Source organism: Gekko japonicus, unplaced genomic scaffold (genome assembly GCF_001447785.1).
Source record: "Gekko japonicus isolate JY-2015 unplaced genomic scaffold, Gekko_japonicus_V1.1 scaffold1634, whole genome shotgun sequence".
NCBI lineage: Eukaryota > Metazoa > Chordata > Lepidosauria > Squamata > Gekkonidae > Gekko > Gekko japonicus.
The window spans coordinates 151536-179535 of record NW_015173721.1 but is presented as its reverse complement, the minus strand read 5'-3'; the positions used below and the strand labels follow the sequence as shown (position 1 = coordinate 179535).

General features: G+C 50.6%; 1 protein-coding gene across 1 annotated transcript; it reads right to left on the bottom strand.

Moving 5' to 3' along the window:
• MAP1S (microtubule associated protein 1S) lies at positions 1-27687 on the bottom strand. Its single transcript, XM_015423364.1, has 7 exons — positions 27558-27687; positions 18047-18148; positions 10123-10205; positions 8700-8840; positions 2803-6052; positions 792-1006; positions 1-578 (listed from the first exon to the last, which is right to left on the bottom strand). The coding sequence occupies exons 1-7, from the start codon at positions 27676-27678 to the stop codon at positions 423-425; spliced, it is 4068 nt and encodes a 1355-aa protein (XP_015278850.1). The 5' UTR covers positions 27679-27687; the 3' UTR covers positions 1-422.
• Positions 27688-28000: the final 313 nt, after the last annotated feature.

Below are 28000 nucleotides of genomic sequence, written 5' to 3'. Positions count from 1 at the left end.
CTCGGCTGTAGCCACTGGAAAGGTAGGGGAGAGGAGGGGCGGAGCAAGAGAGTAGAGTGTGCCAGTGCCTCCAGTGGGGATGCTTGCCAAGGCAGGGAGATCGCTTGGCCCAGCTGCAGCTCCCCTTCCCCCTACTCTGCCACCTTCTTCCGTGTGCTTAAACCAGGGCTCGAGGCCTCTGGCGGTGGACATGCAAAAAACCAGACAGTGAATGCTATTTGCTGTGGGGACAACAACATGCCCCAGGAAAAGTCTCAGGCCAACTTCTTCCTAACACAGGAGGCAGAAAAGTCTCGTCTCCTGCTGCCAATGCCGGCCACCAGTGGGCAAAGGAGAGGAGCTCACACGGCCCCCATCACAGCCGCCGGCCCCATCCTTCAAAGCACCTCTCGGCTCCGAACTGGACGCAGCCCGCCAGCCCTTCAGAACTCCACCTTGCACGCTGGGAAGCTCTCGTCCTGCATGGCCACAGTGCTGGTGCTGCCCAGGACGGTGACACCCAGCTCCCGCTGGCGCTCCAGGGTCTCCAAGTACCATTCGTGCATGGCCTGGGAGTCAAAGGTCGGGATCAAGGTCACCTGGGAGGAGAGACAAGGGAGACAATCAGCAGGTGCACGCTCAACAGGGGCCCTTTCCCCATAAAGTGAACAAGAACCGGGAAAGATTCAGGGGCCTCCCCAGGGTAGTCCCTACACAAACTGCAGCCGCACAAAAAGCTTTGCTCACGCAGGGCCGGCGCCGCCCCGCCCCACACAGCGCTTCACGCTCAGGCCCCCCCCCCGCAGGCCCACCTGGGAGTCGCTTGCCCAATGCTGCTTCCCAGACAGCAGCGCGTCCAGGATGCCCCTCATGACGCCTTCTTTAATGTGGTCCTCGCCGCTGACGACGTAGCACTGGGATCGGATGAGCCGAAAGAAGTCCTCGCCCACCTGCTGGGCGCTTGTGGCACCGGGGATGTAGGCCAGCTCCAGGTAAACCGGGGGGCACGGAGGGGCAGACTTGGTGCCTAGAGAGAAGAGTAAGAATGGGGAGGGGGGGAGAAAGAACCATCTCTAGCCAAAGGACTGGAGTGGCCAGAGGATCAATCTGTTTCATGAAGCTGTTTGAGGGAGGAATTGGGGGGGGGGGGCAATCTGGGCCAGTCACTCACACTCTCCATCTAGCCGACCTCATAGGGTTGCAAGGATAAAAACGGAGGACGGAGGAACCACACATGCTGCCCTGAGCTCTTTGTAGAGGCATTAAAAGTACTATTACTATAGTTTTCCGTAGGCTAGTCTTGGCTTGGCTCCAGAAGGCGTTACAAACATGAGCTCTCGGTGGTGGTGAATGGGATCGGCAGAAAGTACAAAGCCAGAAGGGATCCCAGGCTCAGTCCAAGGCATCTGGCATTATAAAAGATCTTAAAGCAGCGGCTGCTGGGGAAGTCGTCTCTCTGTCTGGAAGCCTGGAGAACATCCACCCCTCAGAGAAGGGAACTCCAGTGCAGAAGGAACAACAGTGTAAAACCACTTCATAAAATTAAAATTTAATTTCAGTCTTCCTCAAAGGCGATGTCTATCATCCTCTACTTCCCCATCCATTCTGTCCTCACAGCAACACTGGGAGGTATGTAAGGCTGAGAGAGACTGATTGGCCACAGGCCCCTTTCAAAGTCCACAGTCCTCTAGGGCAGTGCTCCCTCTAAGCTGCGGAGTCTTGTGAGCAACAATTCTACTTTGTGAGCTGCTGGCATTAAAGTTGTGAGCGAGCAATCTGGCTACGGCATAAATTAGTTTGCTGTAGAGCCATCCATCCTGAGCTAAGACAAAAATGTGTGAGCCAGAGGCTAAAAAACTGAGCTAGCTCTCATTAACTCAGCTTAGAGGGAACACTGCTCTAGGGCAGAATGAGGCCTAGCATACCTACAGTCTTATCTGTTGCATTTTTAAAGCCGTTTTTAAATGGCTGCCTCTGTGCTTAACTTATGGTGGGCTGCGCTCATTTTAAAATAATGCGCGGAGAGGGCTTCTGGCTCTGCGCCAACACAATGCTCCTCGTGGCGAGTTAGCAACAAACCCTGCAGACCGGTTCCTAAAACCCCAGGAAACATACAGCGGTAGGCTTCCACTGAGGGTGCAACAGCCCCTCCAGTCAGCAGGTGGTGCTCTTCAACACATATTTACACAGCATCCAACTGCACGCGTGCACACACACACAAAAAACCCTGCTTGAGGAAGGAATCATGGGAACTGTATTTTTTTTTTAAAGACAGGGCTGAGAATCTGCCATTACAGATCTCCCAGGTTCTACACTTTTGGGGTACGGTGGATGGGCACCTGCTGCACATGCAGGAATAAGGCAACATCCAGAGGTGAGCCTTGGTGAGCGCCATTTACAAAAGAAAACTGTCTCACCACCAGTTTAATAGCCATGGCTCCTGGCCAGGGGTCATTTCGTAGAAAAAGAGCTAGGGGAACTCATTAGCATAACTCATTAGCATATGCCAAACCCCCTGACCCTGTGAGCAAAAATTCTACTTTGTGAGCTACTGGCATTAAAGTTGTGAGCCAGCGATTTGGCTACTACATCAATTAGCTTGCTCTGGAGCCATCCTTCCTGAGCGAAGACAAAAATGTGTGAGCCAGAGGCTAAAAAACTGTGAGCTAGCTCACACTAACTCAGCTTAGAGGGAACACTGCTCCTGGCCCTGTTGGATTTCCCTTAAATGTCCTTACATTATCTTTCCATCTATCCCTGGACCCTTCCTGCCACACCATCACCCCCCTCCTGCCCCCCACGTTCAAGGAAGTATTCGCTTACCTGCTGGAGACTGCCTGCCAGCTCCTGAAAACGGCCTGCGAATGGCGAGGGGGGCTCGGGCATCCCCACTGGCTCGAGACCCCAACGGTTCGCTTTTCCCAAGGGGGGGCAGCCGGGCTTTGCCTGCTAAGCTGGCTTTGGTCTTGCTGCTTGGGGCCGAAGGTTTCAGGGTGTCTGCTTTCGGGGGTGCAGAGCTCACCCGCGAAGGGGTCCTCTTAGCCTTGGCAGGCCCTTCTTTCTCTGGGTCCACCATGCAGATGCCTGGCTGGGCAGGCAGGGGGCAGGGGTCTTTCAGGGGGGCTGGGAGTGGATCGCAGGTCCGGGCCAGGTTCTCCGGTTCTTCATCCGAGTCCAAGCCACCGTCAGCTGTAATGGAAGGGCACTCCTCAGTGGCTGGTGGGATGTCAGAGTCTGAGAGGGTGGGCAGCGACTCACTGAATGAAGTAGGTGGGGTCTCATCGATACGCGCATGCGGCTTGCGCCCCCTCGGGCCTTTCCTGTGAGCCAGGGGTTTGGTCAACTCTTGAGAGAAGTCACTGCTGTTCGACATGTCCCGGGGGCTGAAGTTGACAGACGGGGACCTTTCTGACTTGGGGTGCTCAAACTCACAAGGAGACACCAGGCAGAGGTCCACATCGTGAGGGGAGTCCGAACGATGGCCAGACCGAGGCAGGACGTGGCCATCCAACCGCTGCACGCTGGAGTGATGGTGGTGGTGGTGGCAGGGTCGGACGGGCAAAGACAGTCCACCTTTGCCCAACGGGCCTTCCGGTTCTGGGGTGAGTCCCCCTGCACGGACATTTCCCACTTCTTCTTGAGGGAATTCACTCACGGGGGGCAGCACCTGCTCAAAGGAGATGGAGAGAGACTCATCCACCTCAGTAGAATGAGGGGATCCCACTTCTGCTGGGAGGGAAGGAGTAGTAATGGTGGGGGAGACGTCTGGGACGTCGTCGCGGAAGAGGCTGGGGGACAGGCATCCTGACGGCCTCTCCTGCGATGAGCTGGAGTTGTCACGCGAGGCCCGAGAGCCAGAGACAGAACCATCAGGCCTCCAGGCATTGATGATGGCCACCGGCTCCTCGGCCATGATAGCATCTTCAACAGGGGACTGATGGAAGGGGGTGTGGCCAGCACTAGCTGCGGTGGAGCTGGAGGGGGACATCATTTCAAGGGTCTTCTCCTCGGAACTGCCGCAGGCTTCCTCGGCCTCTGGGCAGTGGTTGAGGCCTCCCTGGATATCCGTGGGAGTCAGCTCAAGGTTGACGCTCCGATCGCTCTTGGGAGTCTTCACTAATGGGGAGGGTGGGCCAATGCCTTTCAGAGGGGAGCCGGCCTCCAGGTGCCGGAAAGGCTGGGGGCTCTCCGGATCTCCTGCCACACCCAGGCCATTCTCGGCACTCTCTGGGCCGTCTCCATGGCAACCCATGCCATCCAGGGGTGAAGGTTCCAGCTCACTCTCAGCCGTGGTGATGCCTTCATCAGTTGATTCTGCTCCCAACGGCCCCTGCCGGGGGCTCCCCCTCGGCCTCTCCATCTCCTGCATCCCATTCTGGGATGCGGATCTGGACACATCTGAGCGACCTCCTTTGGCACTACCAGGTGTCTTTGGGGTGCCAGCTGCCTCCTTAGACAGCTTCATCTTTGGCTTTTCTGTGTCCTTTCTGAGGGTGGGGATAGACTTCCTGACACTGCCCATCTTAGTCTGGGGCCTCTTGACCTCCACAGCTGGGAGCTTCCGAACTGGCTGCTTAGTCGCCGCTTTCTCCTCCACTTTGACATCTTTCTTGGTCTCCTCTCTCTTTACTTCTTTACGGGGAGGATCTGCCTTCCCCTCATTCTTCAGCATCTTTGACTCTCTTTTGGTTACATCCTTCTCTTGGCCGAGGTCTTCCTTTGGTGCCAGCTTCTTCTCTTCCTTCTTCACATCCTTCTTGGGTATCTGCCTCTCCTTCAACAATTTAGGCCTCACGTCTTGTTTGAGCCTCTCTGTGGAAGATTCCAACTTGGATCTGGCCTCTTTGGTTCTCTCTTCCTCAACGCTACCTCTTGAGGTCTCACTAGGTGCCTTGGGTCGATCTCTGACATTTACCGGCTTCAGTTCCCTCTTCTCCTTGGAAACAGGCATGCCTGGTTCCGTGAGACTCGGCCTAGAACCTGACTTGAGACTCTCTTGGCTCTCTGTCCGCTTCTGCTTGAGTGGAGTAGAAGAGGAGAGAGACTCCAGATCCTTCTGAGTGACCACCGAATGCTTGAGGAACTCCAAGTGTTTGACTTTCTCCAGTCCTTCCAAGATCTTACTGGGGGGCGTGCAACCAGGGAACAAGACCCGAACAATCTTCTCTGCGGGGTTCACAGGGTGCCAGACCAGAAGGGCACAGACAGAGGTCAAGCACTGCAAGGGCAGCTCCAGCCCTTTGGGGTAGCCATTCCCACACCACTGCTGCATTAAGAACTCTAGTTCCTTACTGCCCTTCACTGGGTTGAGGACGTACATATCCAGTCGCCCCACACCCATCTTCTGGAAAAGGATGGTGGGTTCTGCCTTGGGGCCAGCATCCCGATAGAGGGGGCTCGGCTTAATGCCCAGTTTGTCTAGGTACTGCAGGGCCAAACTGCCCTCATCGCAGCTCTTCAAGATACCCGAGTCTCCTTCTATAGTCTTCAACTTCTCAGAGGCATTGAGGAACACCACACCCAACTCTGGTGAGATGAGGTTCTTCACCCAGTCGTCATTCTGGGAGCCATGAGTTGACGGATCCTCCTCCATTTCAGCAAGCTTCCTCTGCAGCAGACTGTTCACCCCAGGTAAACTGTCTGTCCCAATGTGGGTCACCAAGACGGAGTCGATGCGGTCCAGGTGACGAACCAGCTTCCAGAAGGAGGACCTGGGATTGGAGCCCCCATTCACCAGCATGTTGAACCCATTGACAGCAAAGAAGGCAGAGTCCCCCCTTCCGCCTGGAAAGATATAGCAGCAAGGCCTGGAGAGCTTCAGGAAGCCAACAGTGCTGGGAGGCTCCAGGAGCTCGAAAGGTGGTGGGGGATCGAGGGACTCCGAAAGATATTCGATGAACTCCTGTAAGCCCTCCATCTCTGGCAGCACACAGCCGGGGTTGAACTGGAGATCAATGAAATCCAACAGGTTGTGCTCGCCCAGCCTGGAATCCTTCCAAACCCCAAAGTCTGGGCAAACCACAGTCATGCTGGTTTTAGCTGAAGGGTCTGCTGAGCTTAGGAACTCCCCAACCTGAGATAGGCAGAGAGAGAGAACAGAGAAGGAAGAGGGGGAAAATACAGTGAGTGTATGAAGATGCCCTCTACAAAGCCAAATTCTGGGTCCTAGCATCCCAGAACTATTCACACCAACCAGCAACAATTCTCCAAGGCCCCAGAGAGGGGAAAAATGTGTTTCCCAGCATAGCTAGCCAAGAACCTTTTAACTGAGAAGGACTGAAACTGGGATTGTCTACATGGAAAAGCAGTTGTACCACTGCTGAACTATGGCCCCTCTGGCTACAAGTAGAAAAGTAGAACTGTACATCTCACTTGTGAACATCAGAAACTGCCTTTTCTAAAACATGAGATAAATCAAAAACTGGGATCACAATGTAAGAACCAAGTTAAAAAACAACCACCGCTGTGATAATGTGCTACAAAGATTTACTGCGCACGATATGATTACAAAGAATTTTCAGTGATAAAATTACAGGAAACTTTCAAGGATACAAAACTGTTGACATAAGCAGCCACAATCTGTAATGTCCATGAAAGCCTGTTGAAAAAGGAAAACTGATGAGACCGGCATTACTCTGTGTTAATCTGGCTTACCTTTACCAGGAAGGAGTTTTGTGTCTTAGTATTGGGCTAATTGGTGTGTATATGTCTCTTATGTGCCATTCAGCTGTGTTCTTTTAATTACTGCATTAATTTAGCCAGTGTAAAGAGTGGCTGAAGAAGAAAACAACAAAACAGTTGTTTATCCGGATGTCTGTCCAATGGCTTTTACAATAAATATTTCCACGGCTGCTATCATACATTTCTGAAATCTCTGAGGCTTTCATGGGCATTATGAACTGTGGCTGCTTATGTCAATAGTTTTGTATCCCTGAAAGTTTCCTGAATTATACTACTGAAAATTCTTTGTAATCATATTGTACACAGTAAATTATCACAGTGGTGGTGGTTTTTTTAACTTTTCCAAAACCCAACCATCAGTCCATCCAACCCAGCTTTCTCTCTTACCTACTTCATTTATACTCCACTTCTCGACTCAATGGGGACCCAAAATGGCTTACACCATTCTCCTCCATTTTATCCAATCTGGGAGAACCGGGTTTGATTCCCCACTCCTCCACTTGCACCTGGCTGGATGACCTTGGGCAAGCCATAGTTCTGATAAGAGCTGTCCTTGAAAAAGAGCAGTTTCTGTCAAGAGCTCTCCCAGCCCCACCTACCTCACAGGGTGTCTGTTGTGGGGAGGGGAAGGGAAAGAAATTTGTAAGCCGCTCTGAGACACCTTTGGGTTGTGAAGGGCGGGGTATAAATCCAATCTCTTCTTCTTCTTCTATCTCTTCTTTTTAACCTAGATATACCAGGGACCTCCGGTAGGCAATACAGGCGGTCCTACCCTGAGCTACAGGGCCCCCTAAGTGGCGATGCTCACAAGCACTGATTCATAGAGTAGCAGTGTGCACCTCTGCACATTACCGTGAAATACTTCTATGCATGTCCAAGATGCACTAGATGAGAGGGTCAGCAACCATTTATAATTAAAGGGACAAACTATCTCAAAAATCATAGCAAGAGATCCACAAAGAGCCAGCATAAGAAAACTCATTTGTATAACTGAAAATTATACCATAATTGACACACTGATTGATAATCCATTATGTTTTTGCAGCCCAAGCACTAGCTGTTGCAAGTCCTTTTCTAAGGAGTGGCGCGCACACAGTCTTACAGTAAGTCATAAATATACACAGGACCACCCTGCATGATTGTTTTAGTACACTGGCATAAGTCTGTGCATGGCTTGCACTTGGATTACGGGCAACTTTTCACCTCTATATCATTTCCCTAAATGTACAGTATCTCTAAGAAGCCCTCGAGTCTCATAAAAATCTTTGCCCACAGTTCCCTTTGCATACTAGTTAATCTGGCATCCCACCTACCCCTTCAATACATGTTAACTTAAAAGATCCCCTTTTCTTTCTCAGCCCCACCTACCTCACAGGGTGTCTGTTATGGGGAGGGAAAGGAGTTTGTAAGCCGCTCTGAGACACCTTTGGGTAGTGAAGGGCGGGGTATAAATCCAATCTCTTCTTCTTTCTGTTTTTTTTTTTTTTTTTTAAGAAGAGCCACATTTGGGTTTGTACTGTGCCAACTGAGAGAGGCTCAACCCACACAGCACATGTTTTTCAACTGCCCATATTATAAGGAAGCATGAGGCAAGATCATCATCCCTTTATTAGACAAATAGACTTGATTATCTTCTGATAAGAACCCCAAGATTACCTATCAGGTAGCTAGATTTTGTTTGGCGATACTGAATTCTGAACCTAGCCTTCCCATAGACAGGCTGAATTACGATTTAGAATTTTTCTTCTGTTTCACACACAGGACTGCTCAGTCACAGGAGACGCCTTGTCAGCAGTTCGAAGTGACTACATGGATGGACTAGGTTGACCTGAGAGAATCGGGCACAAAAGGAATTGCCACAAAACTTGAATCGATGACCCACACTCCCCTACCTCGCCACCAGTACCATCTCAGGCACATTTCCGTACCAAACAGTTTCCGAGGTCAGATCAGTCGGCGCTTCTCAAGTTCCCAGAACAAACACCCAGAGCCTCCTGGCAGCAAGCAAAGCTCGGGACAGTGGGGAAAAGGAGACTCACCACTTTGTCAGCAAAGACCTGGATGAAGTCCCGCAATGCGAAAGTGCCTGTCTGGAGCACCAGCTCCCCCGTCTCCTCCACGCAAGGGCCGGCAAAGATCAGCAGCTTGTGCCGGGAAGAATCGGTGATCAGGTTGCGGAGCTGGAGCAGGGCGGGAGGGAGGGAAGAAGGGATCGGTCCTGGGATCATGGGCATGAATGCCTTTGAATCCAAGCTTACTGGGCAGTGGAGCTGCTCCTCTCATAGTAACAGTAATATACTTTATTGTCATTGTACATAGTACAATGAAATTAAGATGCAATCATTTCGGCCATCTGCAACAATATTCATATACACTCACACAACCATTCACAACTGTCTCATAACTCCCTTTAAGGTTCACATAGCAACTTAAAACCACTAATGTCACCCAAATTCCAATTTTATACAGCATTTAAGGCAGTAATAGCTCTCGGAAAAAAACCTATTTTTTAATCTGTTTGTCCTTGTTTTAATTGTCCTATATCTTCTGCCCGAAGGCAGCAGTTCAAACAGGGAATGTCCAGGGTGTGACAAATCCCGCAGAATGTTCTTTGCTTTTTTCAAACATCGAGCACGATGCAATTCCTCCAGGAATGGGAGGGGGCAGCCAATGATCTTCTGGGCTGCGATGATAACTCTCTGGAGTGCTTTCCTATCCACAGCCATACAACTGGCAAACCAGGCACAGACACAGTATGTTAAAATGCTCTCTACTGAGCAGCGATAGAAGGACATCAATGTTTTCTCATTCAAATAGATACTGCTCTACCGCAGCCACCCATCAGGGATGAGAGAGGGCAAGGCGGGCTGCGTGGCCAGAGCTCAGAGGCAGAGCCACTCGCCTGGCAGGTTCACCCTCCAGTTAAGACATCGTCACAGGGAGGAACTGCAGGGAAAGGCCTCTCTGTGACTGAGATCCTGGAGAGGCAGTTGGAGGAGAGGAGACTGGGAGAGACAAACCAGGCATCCGGTTTGATCTGAGGCAACCACATGTCAGCCAGCTTCTTTGCAGCTAGGAAAGGCTTTTGAGGCACACAACACCCTGCCCAGCGGGGAAGCCCATTAAAAGGATGCGGAACTGTCCCGCACCCAAGTCAGGCCCCTGGTCCATCTTGCTCAGCCCAACGGGCAGCTGCTCTCCAAGGTCTCAGGTGGAAAAAGCTCACTCCCAGCCTCTGAGCTTCACGCTCAAGTCTCCAACTCAAGGGTCTCAAAAGAAAGGCAGCCGCAATATGGAGGCTGTGATGGCCAGGGGGAAATTCTGCTGCTATGCCTGTTTGATGTAGACGTGACTAATGGCTCTGAAGTTCAAAATATGTTTCTGACACCAAAATGTGCACCAAACAAGCTGCTGCTTGTGCCCCAGGTCACCTCCATTCCCAAAGCAGGGCTCCCTGCTCACCTCATCACAGATTGACTTGTCAGAAGGGTTCAGCAAAACTAACGTCTCTAGGATATCTCCGCGATGATGGAGGGCACGCTGACCTGTGCGGAAAGAGAGAGAGATCCAAATAATAACCTCAGAGAGAGAAGTCAAGAGTACTCTGATGCACTGTGTCACTCCTCCTGAAAGACAGTATGTTTATATTAATTTCAGCCATTCCGACTCTGCTTCCAGACGTACCCCAGGCAGCCAACAGCAGAACTCCAAAACTCTGAACAGCAAAAGCTGCAATGTAAGGCAACTGCCCACCACAAAACATTTACTATATTTACAGTCCACCTTGCTAACTGAGCGTCAAAGCTGATTACAGCGTAAAGTCGATATAAAGTGACATAAAAGAGATATAAAGAGACATCTTATCAGAAATATACCAGGGCTAGGATTACAGAAATCTGAATAAGCATGTCATATTGGGCATGACGCAGTGTGGGTATAAAGAAAAATGGTATCATAGCAGTAAAAAACAATGCAGTAATACGTGCAGCAAATCAGTAATACATCCTCTGCTCAGTGGTATAGTCCGCAGTCCCTTTTCTGTTTGGCAATGCAATATTTGAAGCAAACCCCAGCAATGACCCAGGAGGTCAGGAAAGAGGGCGCCAGTAAGCTTTCTCTGGCAAAGAACACCATCTGGGGGCAAGAGCAGAGAAGGCCCCTTCAGGCACACAAACATATCCCCTTCCTGCAGCTCAGGCAGGCTCACAAGCTGGGCCCCAACAGCAGACCTCAACCCCTAAGGCAGGTTCCTACTGGAGGCAAAGGCCCTTCAGTTACTTTACTCCCAAACCACTTAGGGCTTTCCAGGGTCAACATCTGTATTTTGAACAATGCCCAGGGGGGGAAAGCTGGCATAACTCTGTGTGTGGTGTGCGTGTGCGCATATACACACGGGTAGTCCTCCTTGGCCAGCCCCAGCTAGGACCATCACAGCCTGTCTCCAAACACTGCAAACCTGCTGCCTGCACGGGTGTGGAAATTCTGCTGCCCCCCCCCCAGACACCATCACAGCCCACCACAACAGTGCTAGACATCCTTGCCACCAAAGTAAGGCAGCAACTTCACACACCGCAGCTCAGCCAGCCCTTTGCAATCAAGTCGCTGCAGGCATCGTTACTGCCAACAACATCGCTGTGCCAGGGACAGATGCTCAGCTGAGGCCTGGCAAATGCTGGGGCTTCCTCTGGGAGCCCAGAAGCCTGGGAGTATAACGGAGCTCCTTCAGTGCCTCTGGAACAAGTAAAGGACAGCAAGTTAATTCAGAAAGAAGATGACGACAGCAGAAATGATAACCTGCAATTCACTTGAGGACGTTCTGGATAAATGGAATTTCTGCAGAGACAGAGCTGCGTAAAAATCCCATGACTGAACGGGTTGGATCTTGCAGATCTGTTCCACTACCTGTGGCTTTCCTCCAGCACAATGAACCGTCCCCCAACACGAGAGGAACACCAGAGGAAAGCCCCACTGCTAGTATACCGGAGCCACAGGATCCAACCCAGTATGTACCAAATGAGCACATCATCCGCACAACAAGACCTTAGCAGCTGGAGGGGCAGGGGGTCTCGCACTGCACAGCTCTTTGTCCTAATCATGGCCAGGAGCAGTGTGAAAGTTAGTTATATTGCACGATTTGTACACGTCTGAAGAGGAGGGGACCAACTGCTTAGTAATGCAGTAGTTCGTGCTGCAGCAGGGTCCCAGTTCCAATCCTGGGCAGCACCCTCCTGTTACAAGATCACAAGCAGCAGGTTTGGGGAAGAGTCCTTCCCCACTGGAGACTTGGGAGAGCCCCTGCCAATCAGAAGAGACAAGCGTGCTGGACGGACCAATGGCCTGAGTCCGTATAAGGCAGCGTCACATGATCCCAAGCCTGCATTTTGCTTGAGGCATCAACTGGCTCGGCTCAATTTTAAAATGCTAAGCACACACCACCCCTCCTGCAGCCATCTGTGCCAGAGACACTGTGATTCCCCCTCATTGCAATTCAGGCCATGGCTGGTACCATGCAGGTGGACTGGGACAAAGGACAGGGCGATGCCGTGGGATGAGACCTTCTGGCCCCGCTCCAGCCCTGCTGGATTCCCACTAAAACAGGCAGAGGTTACAATCCGTGGAGAAATCTGGCTCATGAGAGAGCGCGTGGACACAGCCCGGACTTTCTAGAGCGATCTTGTTGGCAGCGGAGAGACCAAAAACAGTCCGTGGCTTGCATTAAACCTGGCTGTCATAGAGCACCCCATGTGACGGATATCTGTAGATCACTCTTAAAAACAAATGCCACTGGAAAACCTGCGGCTGCCTGGCCTCTACTTCCTCAATTTCTCTCCCCAAAGCCCTGCTCTGACTTGGAACCTCTGAAAAGCCCCACAGAACTATTTTCGGGAGGGATGACTAGTTTTATAAGTGGCGAGGGCACACCCTAAAATAGCAAGGTGATCAAAGGGGAGAAAACCGGCAGCCTGCCGTCCTCCCCACTTCCCGCTCCAGCCTGGATCCAGTTCCCAGAGCAGCATTTTGTACAGCACCTTCGTTATAATTAGTATTGGATTTTAATCATTCTAAGCCGCTCAAGGAGCAACGCTTTTGACTAAAAAAAGGAAAACTGGGACAAAACTAAGCATCCAATCTATCTAGATTCACACCTAGCTGGATGCATTTACAGGAGACGGATGGGAAAGGAATCCAGTTCCTCAGAAAACAAAGAGCCCTGCAGCCAGGGAAAGGAGAAAGATTTTGCTGAGTAGCAAGAAGGAAGCGGAACTATACCCTCCCTTTTGCTGAGGTCGTAACCTAGGAAGTTCTCCTTAAGGCTGTTCAAAGCAATATCAGGGAAATGTTTTGTTTTATAAATGATGCTGGGTCCCAGCCTCTGATCTGTTAATAAGAAGCTGAATCCCTTGGATAATAAGAGAAATGGCAGCATAATTTACAAATAAAACTAGCTAGCTGCAAAGACAAATGCCTTCTCTCCACGGAAGCAGCCATTTGTAGGCATCTGTCGCACACCCACCTACACAGAGGTCCTTTCCACATTTGCCTTCCACTCCGGATTTTCTCAGTGTTTGAGTCGAGGCAATTTAAGTCCGTGGCAAAACAGCATCCAACCCGGGGCAACAGCAGGCTGAAACCGGGCTGACCACTGAAGGGAGGTAGTGTCATGCAGAATGGGGGAAGAACCCGAAATAAAAAGAAGGTTGAACTCGATTTTAGTGCAGAATTATCAGAATGGGGGGGGACGCAACAGAGAAAGAAAGAGACCAGAGCAGGCCTCAGGAATCCATACAGATGATCCAAGGTGTGGAAAGTCCAACAGCTCTGTGGAAAACTGTGACCAAATGCACCGAGAAAGGTGCCCAGCTGCACAAAGCAAAGGAGAATCTAACCTGAGCAGAAGGGGGGGGGCATCAGGAGTTTCACAGACAGGCATGCCAACATCGCAGCTGTGTCAGCTCCTTACCCCACACCCAGAACAGGAAAAATTGAGCAGCAGGGAGAACAGACCCATACAAGACTGTCAGGAAGTCATTTTTCAGCCCAAGACCTCCTCTCGACCCCTCAGCAAACATGCTAAAGCAGGAGCATCCTCCAGCACTGGTGAAGATTGTCTTCTGCGCAGCCAGAAGGATGGAGGAGCAAAGGGTTCAAGTAGAGCTACACACCTGTAAACATCACCTTCCATTTTTTAATTGGGGGGTGGGGGGAGAAAACTCAGCTCTATTGATAAACTTGGTGTATGTCATTGCAAACGAGCACAGCCCCACCGTCTTATACATGAGCCAAGCTCAAACCACGACCAATGAGTGTGCTTAAAAACTGGATCTGCCCTCATCTGGTATAAAGTGAAAGGTCTGGTTCTGAAGAGCACAAAGTAGTATGCAAACACTGCCAAGTCCCTATAGCTGCAACACAGAGCCAGTTTGGTGTAGTGGTTAAGTGTGTGGACTCTAATCTGGGAGAACCGGGTTTGATTCCCCACTCCTCCACTTGCACCTGCTGGTGTGACCTTGGGTCAGTCACAAGCTCTGGCACAGCTGTCCTTGAAAAAGAGCAGTTTGTGTCAGAGTTCTCTCAGCCCCACCCACCTCACAGGGTGTCTGTTGTGGGGAGGGGAAGGGAAAGGAGTTTGTAAGCCGCTCTGAGACTCCAAGTGAAGGGCGGGGTATAAATCCAATCTCTTTTCTTCTTCTCTTCTTCTTGCAGTAACCCCCCCGAACTTTAACTGCAACTGTGCTTCAATACTGGAACGTCTGCAGAGCTGGAAGAACAAGCGCCTGGTGGGAGAGGCTGCAGAGATTTGAATGGCTGGGAAGACGGAGGCTTCAGCACCCCTCACCTGTGTGCTCTTCTTTGCTTTTTAAACAGTGCACACACACGCACACCCCTCTTCTTGCCTTTATCCACGACTGGAGTTTTAACACACACACACACACGCAGAGACCACAACCATGTGTACTTTGAGCCCCAGGTCCACGAAGGGCTGACAGGAATCCCTGAGAGGCTGGATCAGGAGCCGGGCTTCCATGGAGGAAAAATGTCCATTTACCAGTGCAGAAAATAGAAAGTGGGGAAAAAGTCATCTAAGGCCTTTTGACCACAAGGCAGACCATCAAATCTGCTGATCCAACAAAGGCTCCGTGCTGGAATAATTGCTCCAAGGAGCCCCGGGGGGGCTCTTAAAACACTCTTAAATAGACTAATCAATTTCCAGAGCTGCAACTTCCAACAGCTGTCACTGCGCTCTGTGAGGCTGGAGGACTCGTTCGGTTACCACACCTAGCCTTGACTATCAAGAAGCCCAGCACTCAGATCCCAATGTGGACTCCTGCGACCTTCAAGTTTGTAGTCCTCAAGGCTACAGATTACAAAATAAGGACACTGAATGAAAGATTCCAAAACCAAGGTGGGCGGAGAAGGTGGCACTTCGTGTCTGAGTTGGTTTTCGAGGCTGCTAAGACTCCCCCAGGACTCCGCACTGGCAATATAAGTTGCCTTCATATCCACAAGGCCTATTCATGAGTGTCAGAACTCTGACTGGTAGGCCTCAGATCAAAGACAGACAATGTGATCTACGGAGATGAAGAGAGAGACTCCTTTCAAAGGCATCCAGCAGCCCCAAGGGCTGCTGTTCCTGGAACAGTCAAGACATGTGCGCGTGTCAGAGAAGAACGGCTGCGCTGTCCAGAGTAGCAGCACCCAAAAGCCACAAGCCCGTGGCCAGTTCTGCAGGCTGGGCCCTTCGTGACAACCAGCCGTTCCAGCAAATGCTACTTAAAAGGCTGGCAAAAGCAAGGGACCCTGGGGCACTGAGTCATGCACCACCCAAGGCCCTAAGAATTAGCTCTACTTGCAAGCCCAGTCCCCACCGGCTGCAAGAAAGCAACCGCAGCGCAGGATCAAGCCAGATTTTGCCTAGCCCAGCGTTCTGGCTTTTGATGGGAAAGCTGCAGGCAAAGCAGCAGCCGTGCAGTTAGCAAGGTAAGCAATTCTTTTAAAGGCCATTCTAAATATCGAAGCATGAAAAAGTTCACACACAGAGAACAGCTCCTGGTACCTCCCCTCCGTTAGGCACTGCCTCCCTTGACACTAAGAAGAAGAAGAAGAGAAGAGATTGGATTTATACCCCGCCCTTCACTCGGAGTCTCAGAGCGGCTTACAAACTCCTTTAGCTTCCCTTCCCCACAACAGACACCCTGTGAGGTGGGTGGGGCTGAGAGAACTCTGACAGAAACTGCTCTTTTTCAAGGACCGCTGTGCCAGAGCTTGTGACTGACCCAAGGTCACATCAGCAGGTCCAAGTGGAGGAGTGGGGAACCAAACCCGGCTCTCCCAGATTAGAGTCCGCGCACTTAACCACTACACCAAACTAAGGTGCCAACAAGCACTCTCTCACTGCTAGAGTGCATGTGTGCTCTCAAACACACAACCGCACCAGTTGTTGTTGTTGTTTTTTAAGGGGGTTGCAAGCAATCTGGAGGGGGGAGGGCACCACACGCTTCACAAAGCCTGCCTTAGAACAAACAATTTGGAGAGCCACCGGCGCAGGCATTCTTGCATCCATTTCCCAGAGAAGAACAGCTGCCTGATCCAGGCTGCACGGACACAAGCCAAGCAGAAAGCTGCAGAGACGCCCTCAACAAAAGCCGCCCTGTCTTCCCAGCCTAAAAATGTTTGCTTTCCACAGCAAAAACACAAGAGGATTCAGCTATGCCCTGAAGGGCCTGAGAAGCAGCAGCCCCACCCCCACCCTGCAAAGGACAACAGCAGCCGTTCTCCAGCTGCTCCTCGCAGAGTGACGCAAGCGCCAGACAAACCCCCGTCTGCAACGTGAATTCAGCACCAAGCATGCGAGGTGGACAGTCATTCAAGGACACAGTGGGGGCAGCCAAGGAGCAGGTTGGGGGGCTCTGGAGGGGTGCGCCGTCCATGCTTATAGAGAAACGGGCCTGCGGCACACAGACTCTGCATGTGCTCCTTTTGGATCAAGGAGAAAAATCTTTGCAGAGAAGGCAAAGCCTTTTTTAAAAGGGAGTCAAAGAAAATGGGAGTGTGATGCAAATTCCTTCCTTTCTTTTTGTACCCATGGCAGCTCATTGATTCACAAACTTTGAGCTGCAGAAAACACTTGTGTATTTTTTAGATGCAAGGGCGAAAAGGACCGAGACAAATTTTGCAATCGCTACAGTGATCTTGGGATCCTTATCACTGAGCAAAAGAGCCGAGGTTTCCGGAGTATAGGGGGACGATTGGTTGGTGATGCAAATTCATCAAGGTATACGTGGCAGGAAGCAAATGGAAAGAGTTCTCTGACTCTCACGTAACACGAGCACTGGAGGCCACCCGATGGAATCGATTCAGGACAACTACCTGCCATGAATCAGCCGCCACAACACAGACAAGAAAGACGGGCACGGCAAGTGAGCCAAGCTACAGAGGACGGGAGAACAGAGAGCACCAGTGTAACACAGAGGTTCACATGTCGGTCTAGGCTCAGGGAGACCCAGGTTCAAATCCACACTCTGCTGCAGAGCTCACTTGTGTAACCTTGGGACCATGACTCTCTTTCAGCCTACCCTGCCTCACAGGAATGTTGTGAGGATTAAATGGCAGGAGGGAATCATGTACGCCATTCCGAACTCCTTAGAAGAAGAGTGGGAGTTTAAAAAACCCAACAGTACAAGAACCCCTGGGGCTCAATCTGACCCTGCTGGGAAAGTTGTACAAAAACAAGGCGGCTCGCCTTTCATGAATGACCACCTCCCACCCCACCCCCTACACACAGAGATAGTTCAGAAAGCCTGACACCCCCTTGCCCATTCAAAGAAAGTACAGCCCTCCCTCTGATTTAGCTTTGCGATGTTGTCAGAGAGCCAAATAAGGTTGGCTCTGTGGCACGGGGATATCATCATGCTGGCTACAATATCCCCCACTGGTTGGATTATATAGCCTGCAAAGGGTCACCACCATCCCCTTTATTAAAATACAAAGAAGAGCAGGCTGTCAGAGAGCCAAATCAGGTTGGCTCTGTGGCATGGGGATATCATCATGCTGGCTACATGATCCCCCACTGGTTGGATTATATAGCTTGCAAAGGGTCACCACCACCCCCTTTATTAAAATACAAAGAAGAGCAGCTGAGCCCCCACCACCACCACTCCATGCCAAAAATGTTCAACTATGAGAATTCATCACAACTCCAAGAAGCTTCTTCAGCGGCGGCAAATTATAGCTGCACAACCTTGGGAATTGGGGGTGGGGGGCATAATTCTGGAATCCTATAGCCAGAGTGAAATCTCTGCATCAACAATGGACAGAAATTATACAAGGGTGCCCCACAGGGGCTGACCGGGGCCACTCAGAAGCACCATCTTCGCCCACCTCCTACCTTTCACGATATCCGAAAAGGTGGCCGAATGACGGGATACGAAGAGCTTCAGCTGCTGGTCGAGGTTGCAGGCGGTCAGGTCAATATCCCACGAGCGAATCCCTGGAAGAGGGGAAAGGGAGAGGTCATGGAAGGATATTGCCACTGGGCCCCTCGGTCTTCCGGAGCAAGAAGAGGCAGTGATCACAGCTCAGGGTATCCATGCCTCAAGCTAAGGGCTCCTCACCAGTAGAAAATGTTGCCCACTATCCCAGGTCTGGAAGATTAAGGCAATATCGGAGTGGTTTCTCACAAGGCTTGAAGGAGGTCAAGAATTAGTAACAGCAGAGCAGTAACTATACCAACGTTATTCACAACATCATAAACAAAGTACTGACCAGCAATGCCACTGTGAACAGTCAATGTTGTGAGCATTTTTCCACCAGGCCATCATAGAAGAAGACAAACCCGGTTCTCCCAGATTAGAGTCCACGCATTTAACCACTACACCAAACTGGCATAGGTGCCCCTTACCCAAACACACAAACTTTTATTCTCATGTACAAATCCAGGGGCCATCCAGAGGCATTCTTAGATCCTAAACCCTATCATGATACCCACCCTAGAGCCAGTTTGGTGTAGTGGTTAAGCGTGCAGACTCTAGTCTGGGAGAACCGGGCTTGATTCCCCACTCCTCCACTTGCAGCTGCTGGATGACTTCGGGCTGTTCTTGAAAGAGCAGGTCTTGAAAGAGCTATCTCAGTCCCATCTACCTCACAGGGTGTCTGTTGTGGGGAGGGGAAGGCATTTGTAAGCCGTTCTGCGACTCCGAGTGAAGGGCGGGGAATAAATCCAATCTCTTTTTCTTCTCTTCTTCAGAATAACAGTGCCTCACCCCATCGTTACAGGGTTTACCTGAGCTCAAGAAACTACAAGAAAGGCAGCAAGATTTCCCCCCACCTGCCTCTGTTGCCTGGTTTCAGCAAGGAGAGGGTTGATTTATTACACTCCGCAATCCAATAGCAATAATTAGCATTAGGGAATACTTATCACATCACATAGATTCAGGTGGGTAGCCGCGTTGGTCTGAAGCAGCAGAGCAAAGTTTGAGTCCAGTAGCACCTTTGAGACCAATCAATTTTTATTCTGGGTATAAGAGTTCGTGTGCATGCACACTTCTTCACATTTATCATCACATTAAGACACTGCCTGCCGAGAAGCTTCTGTGCATGAGACGCATAGTGGTTGGGATGCCAGACTAGGGTCCAAGTGACCTAGGTTCGAAACCCCACTCTGCCATGGAAGCTCACTGAATGACCTGGGGCCAGACACTCTCTCTCAGCCTAACCTACCTCATAGGGTGGCTGTTGGGGAGAAATGCCAGGTATAAAAGAAGTAGATTAATACATAAATAAATTCCAAAGAATATCTCGAACTGAGTGGCTCACCAGACAGCTGAAGAAACACAGTAGGGAACCATCATCCCTTCCTAACCTTCTGCTGGGAGTTCACAGCCTCCCTATATGGTTAGCTGGTTCAGATCAGTACACCGAATTCAGCCCTTCACCCCTCTCCTTTTCTTCGCAAACACTGCTCTTCCTTATACCAGAGCTTCCTAGCTTCCCTACTTCTTCTCAATTCCCCAGCCCACTCTTCAGTCACCAGCTCCTCCTGTCTCTAAGACATCACACGAGCTTTTCATTTCCAGACACAACTGACTGGTTTCCTTTCCCCGCACAGAAAGCGGAGGACAAGCCTATCTCCAGCTTTGTTCGCTGAGCAAAGCAGAACGTTCGCGGGCATTCCGTGGGGCTGCACCCCGCTCTATTGTATCAAGAGGCTTTCTGCCGCAATCACAGCACAAAGCAGACACGAAGCACTCGCTCCGCTAGCCACACGGGGAACGCCACATGCCTGCCCTGCCTGAGAACAAGAGAGAAGGGAGAGCAGCTGCAGGCATCCACGCACCACAGCTGCCGCCGATAAGGCCAGCGCTCTTCACATCAGCCCTCGCAACAGACTGTCATATGTGTGTGTATTGCACCTGTGCTCCATATATCCCCTTGAGGGGCTCACAGCAGCTTACATACAGTTCAATTAGGAAATATGCAGGGCTAGGTAGCAGAACTATAGCAGACCCCCTTCAGGTTATTCTCAGAGCGCCATGTCCAGCTTCGCCACATCCTTGGCCTCTCCTAGATCCCCACTCTGGCAGCCAAGCTACGAAACACTGGACAGTTCAGACAACAGATCTCAGCCTTTGCACATGGCAACAGAGCAAGTGCATCAGGGGAAAATAAACAAGATGTATTGCTAGCCACCACTAGAGAGGCAGCCCAGTGAGAGTCTGTTGCAGCAGCGAATCCCCAACTTGTCTTGTGACAACTTAAAGACCAATGGATTTATCGTGGCAGATGCCAATGCAAAGGGACCCTGGGTCCATGAAAGCTTCTGGTGCAATACATCTATCTGACAGTCTTTAAAATGAGACAGGATTCTAAACACCACTCGATTTATTGTCCGGAAGGGGAAGTTCAGGCTGTGTGCAATGAGCCCAGAACCAACTACCACCCTGTGTGAGGTTCAAACACTGACATCTCCAGTTAAAGGCGCTCCGGTAGCAGGCACTGGGAAAGACCTTTTTCTGCCTGGGCGAACGTCTGCCACAAAAGATTGAGCTAGCTAGGGTGGAACAAAGGTCTGGCAAGGTAGTCCTCCACTTTTAGCTAGAGGGCAACAGCTCAGTGACCGAGCACTAGGCTTTGCCTGCAGAAGGGTTCTGGGCTCCACTGCCAGACAGTCAAAAGGATTTTAGATAACAGGTGTTGAGAAAGGTCCTTCTACAGTACCTTCACAAATAAGGAGATAAAACTGAGCTAGACAGACCAAAGACCTGACTTGGTAAAAGACAGTTTCCAGATGTTGCACTGGATGTAGTGATGGCCATGGGCACAGTTGGCTTTAAAAGGGGATTAGACAGATTCATGGAGGACAGGTCCATCAGTGGATGGTGACTACAGGCAACCTCCACAGTTAGAGGCAGCAAAGCTCTGAATAGCAGAGCCAGGGGCAGCAGCAACAGCGGACGCCTCTGTTTGACTCCACAGGTTGAGTGTTGTGCACAACATGCTGGACTAGATGGACCACTGGTCTGATCCAGCAGACCGTACTTATGTAATGGATGTAAATGCCTCTTTCTTCTCCATCACCCTTTGTTGCTTTTTGCAAACACCAAGGTGGAAGACTATTAAGTTCTGCAGGAGGGATGGAAATCTGTCTGGATATTCAAGCAGGGCTGGAAGAACACTAAGCACTTAGGGGTCAGATCCACGTTCCCAACACTGGCTGACTTCCCCCCCACCTTTTTTGCCATCAAGCCTCAGCTGACGTACGCCAACCCTGTAGGGTTTTCAAGGCAAGAGACGTTCAGAGGTGGTTTGGCATTACCTTCTTCTGCATAGCTACCCTGGAATTCCTTGATGGTCTCCCACCCAAGTACTAACCAAGACCGATTTCTTGGTTTCCAAGAAATGGTGAGATCGGGCTAGCCTGGGCTATCTAGGTCAAGGCCTTGGTTTATTACCCGTTAAAAAGATGGAGGTACTTTCTCTTGGGGTCTAACATCCCTCAGGCTGTTTGATGCAGCCACAAGGTCACTTCAATATGAAAGGCAGAGGCCTTAGGTGGGGCAGAAAATTCAAGTAAGCTTTCTGCAGAGGGTTGTGCAGAAGGAAAAGAATAACACGTCCTTCCACCTTTTTCTGGAATGCATGGAACTGTCTTAAATTCTGGTTCCTTCCATCCCGTGCACGAGTTCACAGGAAACAAAACATCGAGATCATCCTCATCTGCAAGCACTCTTGAGCGGTTAGCACTCTCTTAAGCAAGAAGGACACACGCGTCCCCTAACAGCCAAACGGCCAACCACAGTTGGGGGGGCTAGCTTTCCCAACCAGCCTCATCAACCCTGTTGGCAGTGTCTAAGTCAAACGGTTTCCTGGAAGACGTGCCTCTTTCTCAACTATCCGTTCAGACATTTCAGAGGGTATTGGCTTTTGCAAGAAAGACTAGGATCACCATTCTTTGGCAGACAGTTAAGATCCTGCTTACTTGGCTGTGCCCTCTGGTTATGAGGCTCAAGAGGAACCTCACATGCTTGGGCAGAAACCCCTGGGATCCCACAAACCAGAGCCAGAGACAAGACATCGCAGACCTTTAATACATATGCATGGCTGAGGGCTGCAAAAATCAGACCTACGCACTGCCACCACTAACACAAAAGCTCTGCAAAAAGAACAGTTGAGTCCTGAGCCTAAGCTTTCAGACCCGAAACAAAATGCTGCTCTCTGACTGGGAAGAGAAGGGGGCTGTATTCCAGAGTTCACAAGAGCAGGAGTCCCGAGATACTCACATGACAGAAACTTTAATCTCCCTCTCCCAAATCCTAGACCCTTGGGCTTGGGGGAGGCAAGGAACCCTGGAATGAGAGGCCCATCGCAGCTGCTTCCTGTTTAGTGTTCACAGGAAGTGCCGCTTAACAAGGAAGCATCTCAGCAGATGGGGAAAGAGGCCATCGCCACAGGGCCCTTCAAACCGGGGAATCAAAGAACAAGCAGCTATCGTAAAAAGCTGATCTTACTTCTAAACCCAGTTCTCAAAGCTGAATAAGCAATTCAATGTGACCTAAATTACCTGTTCCCCCCCCCAAAAAACCCACACCCTATTCTAAGTGGTTATATTTTTAAATCCCACCTTGGAGAGTACACAGTCCCCCCCTCCCCCGTCTATAAGAAGAAGAGTCGGGTTTTATCCCCTGCTTTTCTCTACCCTAAGGAGTCTCAAAGCAGCTTACAACCACTTTCCCTTCCCCTCCCTACAAGAAGCACCTTGTGAGGTAGGTGGGGCTGAGAGAGTTTGCAGAGAGAGAAGTGTGACTGGCCCAAGGTCCCCCAGCAGGCTTCATGTGCAGAAGTAGGAAATCAAACCCTCTTCTCCAGAGCAGAGTCTGCCACTCTTAACTGCTACACCACACTGGCTTTTGTCCCTCCCAAACCACCCTGTGAGGTAGGCAAGGCAGAGAGGCTGTGACTGGACCAAGGTCACGAAGGGGATTTTGTGGCTGAGTGAGAACCCAGGTCTCTCCAGCCCTAATCCAACAGTTTAAACACCTAAGCAAACCGACAGCATACACCACCACCAGAGGCACACTCACACTGAGAGACACTTTTCTGCAGCCATGAGGATGAGAAGCTTTTAAGAAATGTAAGCTGAATTATACATTGTCCTCCTTTAGTAGCATGGTTCTACCTAGCCTTCCCTTCCAACAGGGCCTCCCTCAGAGAAGCACTGCAAAGATTTGAACCCAGAGGGACAAACAAAGACTAGCCCCAGGGAAACTAAGAGAACAAGCTCAAGGTTCCCAGATCAATTCTCAGTTAATTTGGTGGCCTCAGCCACTCTCACTTAACTTCAGCTGCCCTTCCCTCTCCAAGATGGGGATAATAACCTTGGCCTACCTTTCAGGGTTGCTCTTACAGTGTTATAAAACCATACCTGCAAAGCACTTTGAACACTTCCAGCCAAGAGTTTTGACTTAAGCAGAGGGCATCACTGCTGGAAAACCTGCCAGGCTCTGCTCAGGAGCTCCCATCTGCGCACTTCACATTTCTAAAGGACTTACACCGGTAGGCCAGAAAAGCTTTGCAAGATTTGTTTGATCTGTAACCTCCCTTGGTTTTGTCAGGGGAAAGAGAAGGGGACGTGGGCCCTAAGGAGAATCCTACCCTTGGCTCAGGGATCCCGAGCATCCATTTGCCAGCAACAGGCCTTCCTTCCCTTCCTAAAGGAGCAAACACCTTCCAGGCGACCCTTACACACACACTCATACCAGGAACCTCCATGACACATCCTGACACAATCATAGAGTGCTGCTTCCAGCCAGCTGCCCAGGCCACCTCAGTGGCCAGCAATGCTTCAGACTTCCAGGAAAGCTGTTTGAGTCAGCCCTGAGTCAATGCACCCAGAAACAACCCACAGCTCAGCTTCTAGCCAAAACCAAGGTGCCACCAGGAAGAGTGAGCCAGCGAGGAGCGCTTGACAGCCTCCCAACAGCCTGGCACCCAGTCACTACAAGGGACCCAAAGGCAGTCACCAATGAAACAGAAGAAGCGGCCTCTGCCGAGAAATATAGAGGAGACAGAACTTGATGGCTGACCACCCATAAAAAAAGACTGTTGCATAACAGACTGTCTGCAGTACTCACAGTACTATAGAATCACACCCTTCAAGAACCAGTGAAATCAATGGGCTTGGAAAGCTATAACTCTGCTTAGGATGGTAACGTGAGCTTGTCTGAATTGGCTGAATCGAAGAACCCTGAACTGACTTGTCTGAATTAAAGAACCACGAAGCACAGCAGCAGCAGGAGTGATGAGAGTCTAGCAAGGATGTGGAACACCCCCCCGCACAACCACTGCACATGACTGGGATTTGGGATCCCAAAAGTTTTACACACACACAACCACTGTATATGACTGGGATTTGGGATCCCAAAAGTTTTGGCTTTTTTATTTTTAAAGCCCCCGGCCTTCATAGCTATGGAGGACAGCTTTAAAGCAATCCAGGAAAAGTCCGCCGACATTCTGTCGCCACACTGAGTTCAGGTAAAGCCTCAGTATAGTTCCTGTGCCACCACACAGCCCCACTCTTACTGTTGTGCCCCTACTTAAAGCGTACTACCTGGGACTCCTCTCCAGGTTCTTCCTTCCTTTATCCTAACCATTGTCAAAAGAAGCCCACCTTCTTTTGGGCCTCTCTGTGGTTACAGAATAAGTCAATAATAAGACTTCATATTCCCATACAGTTTTCGAGTGTGACTAACAATCACCACGTAAAGCAAGCTGCTTATTTATCCTCATATTGCAGACAAGAGAGGGTGGGAGCCCTTGCTTAAGGCCATCCGGTGAGCTGACGGAAGAGGCGTGATTCTTCTTCTCAAAAGGCAGATGCCAGCAAGCGGACAATGTTTATGTTATTGTTTTAATCCAAGCGCCAGGGAGAGAAGGTGAGAGCAGACGTCGCCTTGAACAGACTGAGGAGAGGGGAAGACCACAATCACGGGGGATCCACACATACAAAATGGAAGCCAAGAGGGAGACACCACACAGGCCATGGGCCTTCCTGAGTTTGTGTCCTGGAGCCTAGCAGGTTTCAAATCCCACCACAATGAGGACTAGCAGCTCTCCCTCTTTTGAAACAGAAGTGAGGGAATCAAAACCCCGAGCCCAAATTCTGTGTAGCAGAACCAAAAAAAAGATGAAGCACCCAGATCTTGGATTTCTGACTGTGTAGCAGAACCAAAAAAAAAGATGAAGCACCCAGATCTTGGCACCCTGAGCGGCACAGCTGGCAAAGCAGACACCACAAATCCTTCAGCCATCCCAGTGCAAGCTGCTACAAGCCGCTTCTTCTAGCAAAAGCTGCCAGAAGGCATGCTCCACAACAGGTGCGCCACTGGCTGCCAGCATGCATGCACCTTGCAGAGGTGACTCAGCCACACAGATGCAAAAGGGGCCCTCCAGCTATAGAAAACTCTTTCCCAAGCCTCTTGGAGAAGGAGCTATTAAAGCAATTTGCTTTCCGAGTGTGAACAAATCACAAATAAGAGAACGCCCCAAGATTACTTTGCCTTGAACACCTCCCATCTGTTCATTTGGGCAAACTACAATCGCCAACTGGAATCCTCACCCCCCCCCCATCCTATCCACTCCAGCAAGATGGCCTGGAGAAAAATGGGCTCCTTTGTGCAGAGTAAAGCAACACAAAGCCAGCCATGAAAACCTGACTCACCCCAGCATGAAAACATGCCCCTTGACCTCAGATCCACAAGAGGAGAAGGCTTCAAAAAAGCTGCCGTGCTCTGGACCTTCATCTCAACATGGCAAAGATGAGTCCAGGCTCAAGAGTTGCAGGAACTCACACAACAGCCAAGGAGGAAAGGCATGTTCAATTACACCACTGAAGGCTCCTGCTAACAGCTCTGGGTTTAGTTTCTGGATAACTGAAGAGGGAACATCTGGGCTTGTCCGTCCAAAGGTAAGGATTGACAAACTTGGGGGGGGGGGAGTGTTAATACCCAACACCATTTCATGTTAGGCAGAGCACTCATTTTTGCTTTAATGAATATTCTTATTACATGCTGTTAACCACTTTGGGAACTTATCAAAATGCTTGAATTTTCCAGCCTTAGGCACCAGCCTCACATTTTTAGATTAGTTCCGATAGGGCAAGGCCAGCTGTCATTCAACGCAATTTCTCAGGCCATCAAGAAGCTTTTCGTTCCATCACCCCCACGCTGCTAAGCCTGCTTTCTAGTCCCCCACCTCAAACCTCTTATTTAAAAAGTCACCCCTTCCTACCTCTTCCCTACATCTTGGCTTTACAGCACACTGTTTCTCACACACAGAGCATTTTTAAAAAACAAATTACTTGGCTGGCAGTTAAAAGAAGCAACAGTTTTCCTACAGTTCCCAGGTATCATTAATACATCTTCTGCCAGAAAGCCAAAATTCACAATCTTCCACCTCCAAGGGTAGGGAACGTGCAAATGAGACTTTTGCAGAGAGCAAAGACAGATGCCAAAGGAGCAACCAGAACACACTTTACTAAGAGCAAAACATTTAAGGTGATGTTCTGAGAAACCAGAATTCCACTCCAGAAATCAGATTCACACAGAACTGAGGGTAGGAAACAGCTCTGGTTACTTCCTCCTAGTGATGCACATTTCATTCTCGTGCCTCTGTTTCCTTTCCTGCCTCAGGCTTCTCAGGCCAAGAAAGACCCTCTTGCAGATGAACAAACAGTCCCTCTGCTGCATCTTGTTCCATGTAGCGCCTTATCCCAGCCTCAAACCTGAGCAAAGAGAAGGAAGAGGTACCTGCACCTATCATATAAAGCAAGCCCATACAGACAGGGTGCAAGGAACCTTTGCGGCTGGGACAAAGTTGGAAGCCTCCAGCCTAACTTGGAAACAGAAGAATCATGTTTGGCAAAAGAAAACCAGCTATTCAAAGTATCTCATGCTCACTTCTATTCACCAGCAGCCTGAGGGTGTGAACTCAACAGCTCTCCCAACCACACCCCCTTCCATTCACCTCTTCCTTGACTTAGCCCTTCACCATATCGGACTCTCCCACTCCCTTTCGCCAGCAACATTCACATGGACTCTTAGTATCATGCCAGCTCACCGACTTCCCTTCTAACCAAACTCTCCAACGGGATGCCCCTGTAGGATCCTCCTAAGATCACATTCCTAGCCCCACCACCCCTATATTTTAGCCTATTTTGTCTTATCAGCCCACTCGTCAATCTCCCCAAAAGAAAGGAAAACTCTCCCTAAGCGTCCCACACCTCCCATTTACGACACCTATAAAAGACCCCCCACATCCACAGGCCAGACAGCCAAGCACCCCTCCCGCTAGTCCCACCCCCACTTCCGGTCCCCCAAGAGCCACTTTGGGCCCGCCTGCCTCACCGGCTCTGACAGCCCCCAGCACAGCCCTACGGAGGCCGGGCCTGCCGCCCCCAGCGCCGAACACCACCAGAAGAGAGGACCGCGGAGGGCCCCCGCCGCCGCTTCCCACCGAAGCCGCCATCTTGGTGGGTGCCTGACAGGACCGGCCGCCACCGCCTCTTACGCCACCGCGCGCCGCCTGGCCACGCCCACCAACGCGCGGGCCACGCCCAGTGACGTCACCGCCCACCACTCGGGGGAGAGAGGCGGGGCGGAGGCGGGGCTATGCGCCGGCGGAGTTTTCCCGCGTTGAGCGGGGCCGCCGGGAATGAAAAAGCTGTCGGCGGCGTCCGTGTTTAATTTCTGCAAAAACAGATAGGGGGGGTTTCCAACCGCGCGGGGCAGCCGTCTCGAACAAATTAGAGTTTTGGGTTGTTGTTTTTTCAAGTGAAGGTGCCCCATTA